Here is a 9,978-nt window from a genome sequence, read left to right as displayed (position 1 = left end):
GTGACCATGGTACATAACAAGTGTGTGTCCAGCAGGGTGACATAAGCAGAGGGGAATCTGCTGGTATCCCTGCCCAACTCCTGCTGGCAGCAGGACACATCTGAGCTGAGCTGCATTTTTAAAACCACCAACATAGAAAGCAGCAGTGTGGAGCAGGGGCAGACTTTATCATTTGGGGGTCCTAAGCATATAAACCTGGCAATTTGAAACCAAATCTGATCTCTAACTGAAAGATTGCAATGATATAAAAAAAAACATTTAATGTATGGCTAGCAATTCTCAGCCACAGCAATTAAGTTTATTTACATTCTGTAAAGCCAATGCATTACAGCTATTTGTGTAGCCAAGTGTGCCCATACCACAGGGGATTGAAATAGCATGCATATAAAAGATATGATGCATTGGACAACATTAAATCTGACTCACTGGTTTCTTTTATTTTTATTTTTATATGTCATATTGAAAACAATTGTAACATGTATCTAATGTATTAACCCCCATTTTCAACTTCATATCTCAAAAAACGTTATATTTTTCTAACACAAGATTCGTTATTAATTATACAGTTTATAAATGACTGTACTGAGCTAAGGGTTAAAACATATGGTGTTAGTTTAAAACCCTTGAAAACCCTTCAGAAAAGAGCAATCAGGTTCATACATAAGATGAGTCTGAGAGAACACACACTGACAAATGATTTCTGAAATCACAATAGGTTAAACATGAAGATCTGATCAATCAAAAAAATCATGTTATTTATGTTTGAAGCAAACTGTGCTCATTACCTCTTCATTTACAGAAATGATTTACCATACGAGATAGTTCAGTAGAACACAGGAGAACATATCTATCAAGTTCAATTCTTTTAGAACAACATTAAAACAACAATGTGTTTTCATTTACGGAGTAAAATAATGGGATCATCAAGACAGAGCCTTACACTGCTGTGTAGACATTCAACCACTCAAATTGTGCTTCAGATTTTTCTTAAAGACTTTGATGTAGTGCTTAAAATAAAACATGTTTGAGGTTAAGAGGAGTAGCTGAGCTGTATGAAGTAGTGGAAGGAGTAGGCATGACTCAAGAATGACTACTCTTTTTAGCAAACAAATGAAGGGTGTTGGTCCGAAAGTAAATATCTTCTAAATTATTTTATTTTTTATTCTAAATGTTTTTAACATCGCTGCCTTTGCATGCTGTAGGGACCAATTTGGTTTCTTCTGCACTAATAGACTGTCTCAGAGCACGTGTCTGTTCTAAAAAGGAAGAATAAAAAGGAGACAGGAAAAGGAAGAGGAAAAGGAGGAGAGGACGGGGATCTAAAGAGGACAGGAAGAAAGAATAAAACCAGTGGTTCACAGGAACTGTAGGGTAAATCAGACTAAAGGACAAGAGGAGGAAGAGTGAGCACTATGACAGGTAGTAACAGTCATGCTGCTCTTCTAGCACCTTAAATCTTTTTTATCCACATGCAGGCGAAGACAAGTCAGCACCTTCCTAAGTAGAAGTTTTCACCTTGACCCATTCTCCATCCCTCTCACTTCATCCCTCGCTCCCCCTCTCATGTTGCAGTGTTGACCTTATCTCTTCATTCCCCTCCTCCTCCTCTTTGGCTGTCCTCTGTGTGTAAGACTGTCTACAACAGTTACTGATCCATCACAGTCTCTTTTGGTCATGCGTCAATGACAGTGTCGCTGTAATCACCTCATTAATCAGGGGTGAGTGGCACACTGTCTGTGTTGGTGCTAAAGGAGCAGTTGGGGACTTCACTTTGAGCTAGCATCCTAGAAACACACATGCTAACACATTTGTTTTAACTGAAATAGCAAATGAAGTGTCTCAATGAATGTCTAAAAAAGATTATGACACACACAAACCCTCATTCTTAAGATATTAATTTGTTCCTGTTGATAATGTCCGGTTGGAGAATGATTATATTTCCAACTGTTGGCGTGCGCACTTCCATATGAGAGTGGAAATTACCCATTGTTGCTCCTCAGCATGCCAGGAAGCACCTTTCACAACAAACTCAGCCTCCTCAATCCAATGCAACCACTATAGCATCTGATTACTTAATTCTGTTTGGCAATGTATCAACCACATCAGAGTGGTTTTGCTAATGGATGTAGATCTTTTCATAAAAGCTTTAGAGAAAAGTAGAGGGCCATGATGACTCAGCAACATTTTTAGTTTAGCAAAAAGCAAAAAAAAAAAGCGTAAACAATAGCGTTGTTCGTTCGCCGACAATTCACACAGAAGTGTGGCACACAAAGAAATTTGCCATTTGCTTGCCAACCGGCAAGGAAAGGCCTCCTGAGCTGTGGAAATACCCTGTTTGAGTCTCTCTAGGAACGTTCAAAAGTATTCTGAAGGTGAGAACAAACGACATGCAGAGATTTAGAGGAGCTGTAACTGTGACCCTAAAAGGGAAATTCAGCAGTGTTGCAGCGTTGATGCCTGGTGATGTGCTACCATAGCGGACATTATTTCCTGGCTGTGGTCCATCAGACCTCTGAGAAACAGAACACAGTGAACTCTCTTCTCTTTAAGCATTCTGGCTCTTTGGTGGCCATCACCCCTTGAATAGCAGCTATGTGAGCATGACTGCACAGCACTATTTCTGTGTGCTCTGCTACTTGACATTGAGAGGCCAGGATTAGGTGGCTCCACTACTGTATATGACCAGCCCCTGCCACACACACAAACACACATACACATGTGTGTAAATACTCATAGTCACGTTCATACTGTACTGTAAAGTCCTGTGACAAATACACTATGGAAGAATAGCTTCATATATCTGGAACAAAGCAATCATAGTCATCAGCATATTGTTGTATTCCCCACAAATGATACATTTCATGTTATCAAGAAGTAGTCTGTTTTCAGCAGGGCTAGGGTTAGGGTTTGTCTGTTAAAATGCATTGATTGAGTTGGCTCCTGCTGAGGATAAAGACCACATGTTTGACAAAACAAAACATTTGGGGGTGTGGAGTTCATATAGAATCCTAACAAAAGTACAGAATGTTTATCAGTTAATTTATTGTGATCAGAGAAAGTGTAGTATTCATCATATTGTGTCTGGCTCTTAAAACCTTAGCTCTCTAAAGCATTAAAATAAATATGAGCAAAATCTTTTCAGCAAAATCCTGATATCAACAATTACAATGACTAGAAATATTGGGTTGTGGAGTGTTTTTTGGACTGTGGCCAAAAGTTAACCCCTGAAACATCCAACACTGTCATTTAATATTAAGCCTGTGATCGTGTGTCATATTCACATCATTATTTTATTGTTTTTAGGCATCTGTATAAATTGTTGGGGTTTTGTTGTTTGTATGAGGAAAAACTACGTATACAGAGTTTAATTAAACATATTTTACATGCAGTTAGTTTGTCAACTAAAAAAACAAACTAAGCAGATACAAATATGAGTAAGGGTTGCTGAGAAAGTTAAATGCTGAACTGAATGTTTGTCAGTTGCTCAACAAATGGTTATGAGAGGTTCTGAATCAGGTGCCACACCCTGATGTTTCAGCTGAACATCTGTCTTGAAAAGCCTTCCCCCTGTGTGAAAACCCAACTGTATCTTGTTTATTAAGTATATATAGTATATAAGTATGGGAATCCAACCCACAAACATCCCATAGCAAACATGTAAACGCTTGTGTTTTGCTGTGGATATATGCTTGTTATGGTTCGGTTAACCCCTTTAACCAGCAGACCCAGCTTGAAGGCATAACTGTACCACATTCCCACACAAACACACACACACTCTGTGTCGGTGTACAACATCCGTGTAGGAGGTAACTTCAAGGGGTGACTAACATTCGGCTGGATCTCTGCCTGCCTTTGAGTCCAGCTGGGTCTTTGACTTTTCTTACCCCCATTAAACCTGTGTGCGGCATACATGACAGTGTTGTTGCATCCTGCTAGTATTTGTCGTATGTGGTCTCTCTGAACTTTGCAGCATTCAGGGCTGGTTCAGGTCTCAGATGTTAAACGTGGTGGTGTGTCTTTGAACGAGACATCTGTTGGCTGTGTGAGTAATGGTGTGTGGTGCTATGGCATGATGTACTCTGGCTGAACATCAGGTGTTCTCTCAGTCTACACACTGCACATCTGTTGCCCCGTGGCTAAGTACGCGCACACACACACACACACACACACACACACACACACCGCACATACAGTGGTAAGTGAGTTCTGACCGCACTCTTAGTGATTGATCTGTCAGTGAGTCTGATGATGCTGTTGTCAACACATGACACTGATAATGTCATAGTTTCAAATGTGGTTGAAAGAGACAGGCCTCTAAGACAAAAAAAAAACTCATTTTCAAACTGCACATAACAGTAGTTATATAACGGTATTGTGGTGTTAAAACATAATATACCAAGTGGGCGATGTACCTTCCAAGTACTAAAAATATTTGCCTTTGGAGTACTGAACATAATAGCTCTGATGGCCAGGATACAGGTGCCTTGGTTAAAAGCTGTTGCACACACGTGACGTCAGACACAGGAATAATACAAATATTATCTTTACTATAATTACAGTTCCTGAATGGGCCAAAAGAACACATTGGTGATATCATTATCTTGACCGGCTGTTTGAAAATACCACATTAATGTGAGGCTCGACTCAGGAAGTGCACCAAAGGGCAAGAATAAACTTGACCTTACTTAACTGATCTGAGATTCTATTAATGCTAAATGCTGAAAGCACACATTGCTTTGATTTGTACTGTTTGATATCCTAATACAGAAACCCCATGAAGACATGTATTCATACAACTTATTTTACTCCATTTTCCTCTGAAAACAAATATGTTTCAGTTGATCTCCACTTACTTATCTCATTATGTCTGGATAACTATTTTGAGATCTTGATAAATGAATGTGTTATCACGGGAAATCCAGCGTTGTAATGCCGTGATAACTATGAATATGTCAAGAAAACAAACGGATATGATTTATCATTGGAGAACAGAGTCATATAAACTGTATGGAGTCAGGTCTGCCTTGGGCTTTTGTAAGAAGAAAACAAGTGAAAACTACAAGAACAAAAATTCAGATAATTCTTTTTTTATTTTGGATCTGAAAAAGTTACATAAATAACAGTCACTTCAAAACTGCAGGACAGGATTTGAAAGGGTGGAACACTTGAATTCACATTTCTTTTGCTTGACAGCTGAACATGGAAGTGAGGGAGTTTCTCTTATAATGATGATAAGACGACATATTCATACAGTTCAATGGTTATTTGACTCCCTTCTTACAGTCTTTTAACATTACAGATGAAGAGTGCAGCTTTTATGTTGCTTCTTATTCAAACACAGCCAGTGCAATGTAACTTAATGATATTGATCTTTCACTATGACAGTTAGGCCGAACTCCAAGCCTCATGTGGCCTAAGGATCCCCAAAAGCTGGCGAGTTTTGGGAGTGGATAGTGCCTCATTTTCACTGATGATGTGCCTTTAAGCAAGGCCCTAAACCATTCAACTTTTACATTGGAGCTGCTCAGTTTCTCACAGCTCCAACTGGTTGCTTTAAAGTTTATAAGTGTGTAACTGTGTGAGCATGATCAGGGTGTTTCTCTATGTGAAATCCCCCTAAATAAAAGAAAATCATGTCAATTTAATGATCAATCTATTAATCACAGTGCTATTGATCATCTTCTGAGTGCCAAAATGAACGAAATCAGATATTTACGCATCATTTCTCAAGGAGCTTCTGCATTTCTTACTTTTCTTTTTCATAAATAAATATCAAGTCTTCCGATAGGAAATATAAAAACAACTGTAACATCTTTATTTCTAAAACGTGTGGTAGGTGGTTAAATCTCTATAAATACAGTTAGCTTAAATAAATAAATTAAAATTATAAATATACCGTTTACTGTACACAAAGAAAATAAAAGATGGACTTTTGCAGGAAAATACAAAACGTTGTCTGTGGAGAAAAAAAATCCAGGTTGAACTCTGGTTTTCAAAAACCTTTTTTTTCTGTTTCAGTTCAGTCTGAAAGGACCTCTTTTCACACAGTCAAGAAGCAGCACAGAGTCTAGACACGTTCCTTCTTCTTCTTCTTCTTCTTCTTCTTGTGCTTTTCACCTCTCGTTTGCCACATCTCCGGTCCATCCTCTGAGCCGTAAGTATTCCAGTTATCGGGCGGGCCATCTTCTTTTCCGAGGCCTTCAGGAAAATGTTCAGGTGTCCTTTTTTTCATCTGAACATCTGGCAGAGGGTCAGGCACACAGCAACCTCTGTTCCCTTCTTCATGTACAATCCTTTTACCCTCTAGGACCTCCCTTCAGGGTCACTTCTCATATTTATTTTGAGGTAGAATCTCCGCTTCTTTGCCTACAAATAGACAAAATAGGAAACAAGTTAAACCACTTTTCATTAAAGAAACAAAGAATTAAAAGTAAGGATATTTGTACGTGTTTGTGTTTGTAGCCCTGGTTCTTATAACTCACCTCTCTTTGTCTCCTCAGTGGTTGGACGCTAACCCTAGTTTGACCTTCTCTTCACTCTCTACATCATACGCTCCCCGCTTGTGAAACCTGTAATAAACACAAGAAAAGGAGCTTGTTTAGGCTACAATCTGTGTCTGAATCTTAAATCTCTAGCAAAGCCCTTTATCTGTGTGTGATTGGTAATGTGTGTTTGTGGTTGAAACTATGAGTGTTTTACTGACCTGAGCAATAATAAAAGGCCAATTATGGTGAGGCAAACAGACGACAGCACCACTGCCACCACGGCGAGGGCTGTGGTCCGGTTGTAGCCCTCTTGAGGCTTCTCTAAGGGCAGCGTGAAGAACTGACACCTCTCACCGGAGTAACTCGGATGGCAGCTGCACACAGGACAGAGAAGAAGACGTTTAAGTAAATTATTCAGTGGATACAGAAGGGATGCTAAGACGGTGTACAGAAAGATGCAGAGGTGATACTTACACACAGGAGGGGGCGCGGATGTCCCTCAGGTATTGGCAGGTGCCGTGGATGCAGAAATCTTTGTACTTCTTCAGGCAAGGATTCCTCTTCTTCCCCTTGCCTTTCCCTCTCTTTCTTCCCTTTCCCCTTCTTCTCTTTTCGTCAGTTCTCTCCGACTCCAGGATGGCAGACGGGTCTTTGGGTTTGCTCGACATGGCAACTAAACCAACAACAGAAAACAAAGAAGAAAAGTTAGATTTTATAGTTTTTTGTTTGAGCAGACAAAATAGATTACAGAAGATCCCTAAATTGACTCTCTTACCTTGTGGATGTTCCACATCGTAGTCTCCGGACATGCCATCTTCATACTCCTCTACATAGTCATATTCATCATCATAATCCTCGTCCTCCTCTTCCTCACTTTTCCCCATTGTTGTTGCTGCTGCGCTTCTGCTCTCCTCCTCTATCCTTCTGTCTTTGGTTGTGTCCAAAAAGTTGATAACAGTTATGTCCCGATGCCTGTCGCTCTCATACCTGTCAACTGCAGCACCGCTGGCCAGTCTGGACACCACTGGAGGAGAGAATGGACAGAATCGTTAAAAATGACATCACAGTTTGGTTTGATACAATCTTATACCTAAAGAAGAACTTAAAAACACTTCCTCTAGGGGGCTATGTGTGCTTTGGGTTAGTGTACCGAGGTGGGCAGGACTTCTGGGGGCAAGTTGAAACATGTTGTGCCCAAGGAAGCTCCAGACTGGATTTTTTGGCTTTAAGGGGAATCAGACTGATCCATGTTAGGAAATGCACACGCTCAGATACAAAGCATCTGGTCTGTAGAGGGTTGGTGGGTTGTCTGGTTGAGTGGAAACTGGCCAAAAATGAGGCAGGGAGGAGAAGGCACATTCAACTCTCCCAGGGACACTTTAGATTTGAAATGAAATACAGCGGGGTTGGTGTTTACAACTCTCTCTGTTTCATACACACTCACAAAATGCATGGACAGACAGTTAGCTAATGTCAGGCAAGAATATGAGTTAAAAATAAGTGTATCCAGTTACATAAAGCATGCTCTAAAATAGAGAGATGACCCCATTAGCTCATGAATAGCCTGGCATCATGAAAACTTTACCTTAAAGGTTATGAAGTTTACAACACACGTTATTAGCTCGGCCATGCTTGGCAGGTTCAGCACTTAAAAGCCAAGAAAAGACGCACAGAAGGCAAAACGTCTTGGCACATGGTAACAATATCTCAGCTGAAGGAGAAACATCTAATGCTTGAAACTTACCCAAGGCGTGAACCAGAAGGAGCACAACAGCCAAAATCCTCATGATGTCTGAACTTCCAGTGATTTTTTTTGAGAAGAAAGGTTTCAAAAATAAGACGACCAACAAGTTGTATTCCTTCCTGTTGTTCGGCGTCTAAATATTCCTTCGTTTCTTTTCTTTCTCAGGATATTTTTGTATGGTTTAATCCCGCTTGTTTTTGACCTCTTCGACTTAGGCTACTTCGGAAGGCTGGTGTGTCTCGGATGTTAGTGCCTGAGAGGAGCGCAGTGAGAGAGCGTCCGCACAGAGGCTCCGCGGTATTTATTGCGCCTCCTCCTCCTCCTCCTCCTGATGTAGCCTACTTCACCACGCCTACACAATAGCCGAATGCACTACTACTAGATTGCAGCTCTCTCTCTCTCTCTCTCTCTCTCTCTCTCTCTCTCCATCTGTGTGTGTGTGTGTGTGTGTGTGTGTGTGTGTGTGTGTGTGTGTGTGTGTGTGTGTGTGTGTGTGTGTGGTCCAGGACAAGATACAGACGAATACAGATCAAAATGTGTGCTGATGTAAGGACGGACTATTAGTAGCTCCATTACAAGCATTAATTGGGCTACTGGATTCATTTTTTCTGTTATCACTTAAGCTACTTTGGTCTGGAGGAACAGTAGAGCCAGCTCTAATGGTCACAGTAGGAAGCATTATTAAGGTGTTATTAAGTAATTATGTTGCCTACTATTATTGTCTGCGCTTCATCCAGATTAGATTTATGAGGGTGGCTATGGTTGTAACCTGAGACAAACCGTGATTTGTGAAAAACATATAGGCCTATTATACAACTTGATTTTAGGCTTTTATGATATAATAAACAGCTGTAATTCCCAACCATAGACTGTAAATATTAAATTAAATTAAATAATAATAAACAATTATTAAAGCGTTGTCCCAATATTAGTGTGTTTATCTTTCCATAAGCAACAGGTCCTTTTTCAGGTCAGGTTTGAGTTTGACATTTTAATATTACAACTCTTCTTGTAATTTGACATAGGCCTACACGTTCAGGTTTTTTATTCCAGTTTAGTTTAGTGGCTTACACTCACATGTAAGGGTGCTTTAGCACTATAAGTTATATTGACATGTTGGGCTATAACTACTAGTCTTAATAAAAGATTACAAATAATAAAAGCTCGGTCTAGAAAGGGCTGATGAATTGTTTCTCAAAACGCCTAAAGATGCGCTAAATAGGCCTGATCCGCTGTATGTCAGCGCCACCACGCGGGAGGAAAGGGAACTACGTCATAGGTTAGCCTGTTCTACTGAGTGCACGTGTAAAGGACAACAGGTGGACTCACATGGATTAAAGGCTTGGTTTCAGTTATTGATCTTTTGTCTGTCATGCATAGAAGTAGGGCCTATCTAATAGGCCTATGAGTTCTAAGGACATTCGTTGTCCTTGTTTTTGTGAAAGAACGGGGCAGTCACAAAAAATGTAATTTGTGTTGTTCAATAATAAGCATATACTTGATTGCTAAACTGGATGTCAAATATATAGATGACAGGACACAACATAATACAGAAACCATACAGTTGTGCAAAGTCATATCAACAACTCATTATGGAAATGCCATTTAGGCTACACATGACCAGATTGTTCAATTATTTAACTTACAGTTAACCTGTATAAACATGGCCTATGTAACAGTAAATGACAGTCAATAAAAATGTATGATTTGTATCCATCAATAAATTATCCAAATACTTTTTGAACAAAT

General features: G+C 39.8%; 1 protein-coding gene across 2 annotated transcripts; it reads right to left on the bottom strand.

Moving 5' to 3' along the window:
- Positions 1-5,067: 5,067 nt before the first annotated feature.
- Positions 5,068-8,521, bottom strand: hbegfa (heparin-binding EGF-like growth factor a). Of its 2 annotated transcripts, XM_061048694.1 has the most exons (6): positions 8,230-8,520; positions 7,261-7,509; positions 6,960-7,158; positions 6,704-6,859; positions 6,483-6,569; positions 5,068-6,366 (listed from the first exon to the last, which is right to left on the bottom strand). In XM_061048694.1, the coding sequence occupies exons 1-5, from the start codon at positions 8,270-8,272 to the stop codon at positions 6,497-6,499; spliced, it is 720 nt and encodes a 239-aa protein (XP_060904677.1). In that variant the 5' UTR covers positions 8,273-8,520; the 3' UTR covers positions 5,068-6,366; positions 6,483-6,496. The 2 variants fall into 2 exon arrangements, with proteins under 2 accessions (XP_060904677.1, XP_060904678.1); XM_061048695.1 differs by lacking the exon at positions 6,483-6,569 and having other exon boundaries at positions 8,230-8,521.
- Positions 8,522-9,978: the final 1,457 nt, after the last annotated feature.

This window comes from Labrus mixtus, chromosome 10 (assembly GCF_963584025.1).
Source record: "Labrus mixtus chromosome 10, fLabMix1.1, whole genome shotgun sequence".
Classification (NCBI taxonomy): domain Eukaryota; kingdom Metazoa; phylum Chordata; class Actinopteri; order Labriformes; family Labridae; genus Labrus; species Labrus mixtus.
This window is presented reverse-complemented; position numbering and strand designations above follow the sequence as displayed.

What these genes read in the sequence shown, in the direction of transcription:
- hbegfa (XM_061048694.1), bottom strand. Translation starts at nt 8,272, where the DNA reads ATGAGGATTTTGGCTGTTGTGCTCCTTCTGGTTCACGCCTTGG. An exon ending in CCTTCTGGTTCACGCCTTGG is followed by an intron (nt 7,510 to 8,229) that starts GTAAGTTTCAAG and finishes TCTCTCCTCCAG; the next exon opens with TGGTGTCCAGACTGGCCAGC. An exon ending in ATCCGCGCCCCCTCCTGTGT is followed by an intron (nt 6,860 to 6,959) that starts GTAAGTATCACC and finishes TCCTGTGTGCAG; the next exon opens with CTGCCATCCGAGTTACTCCG.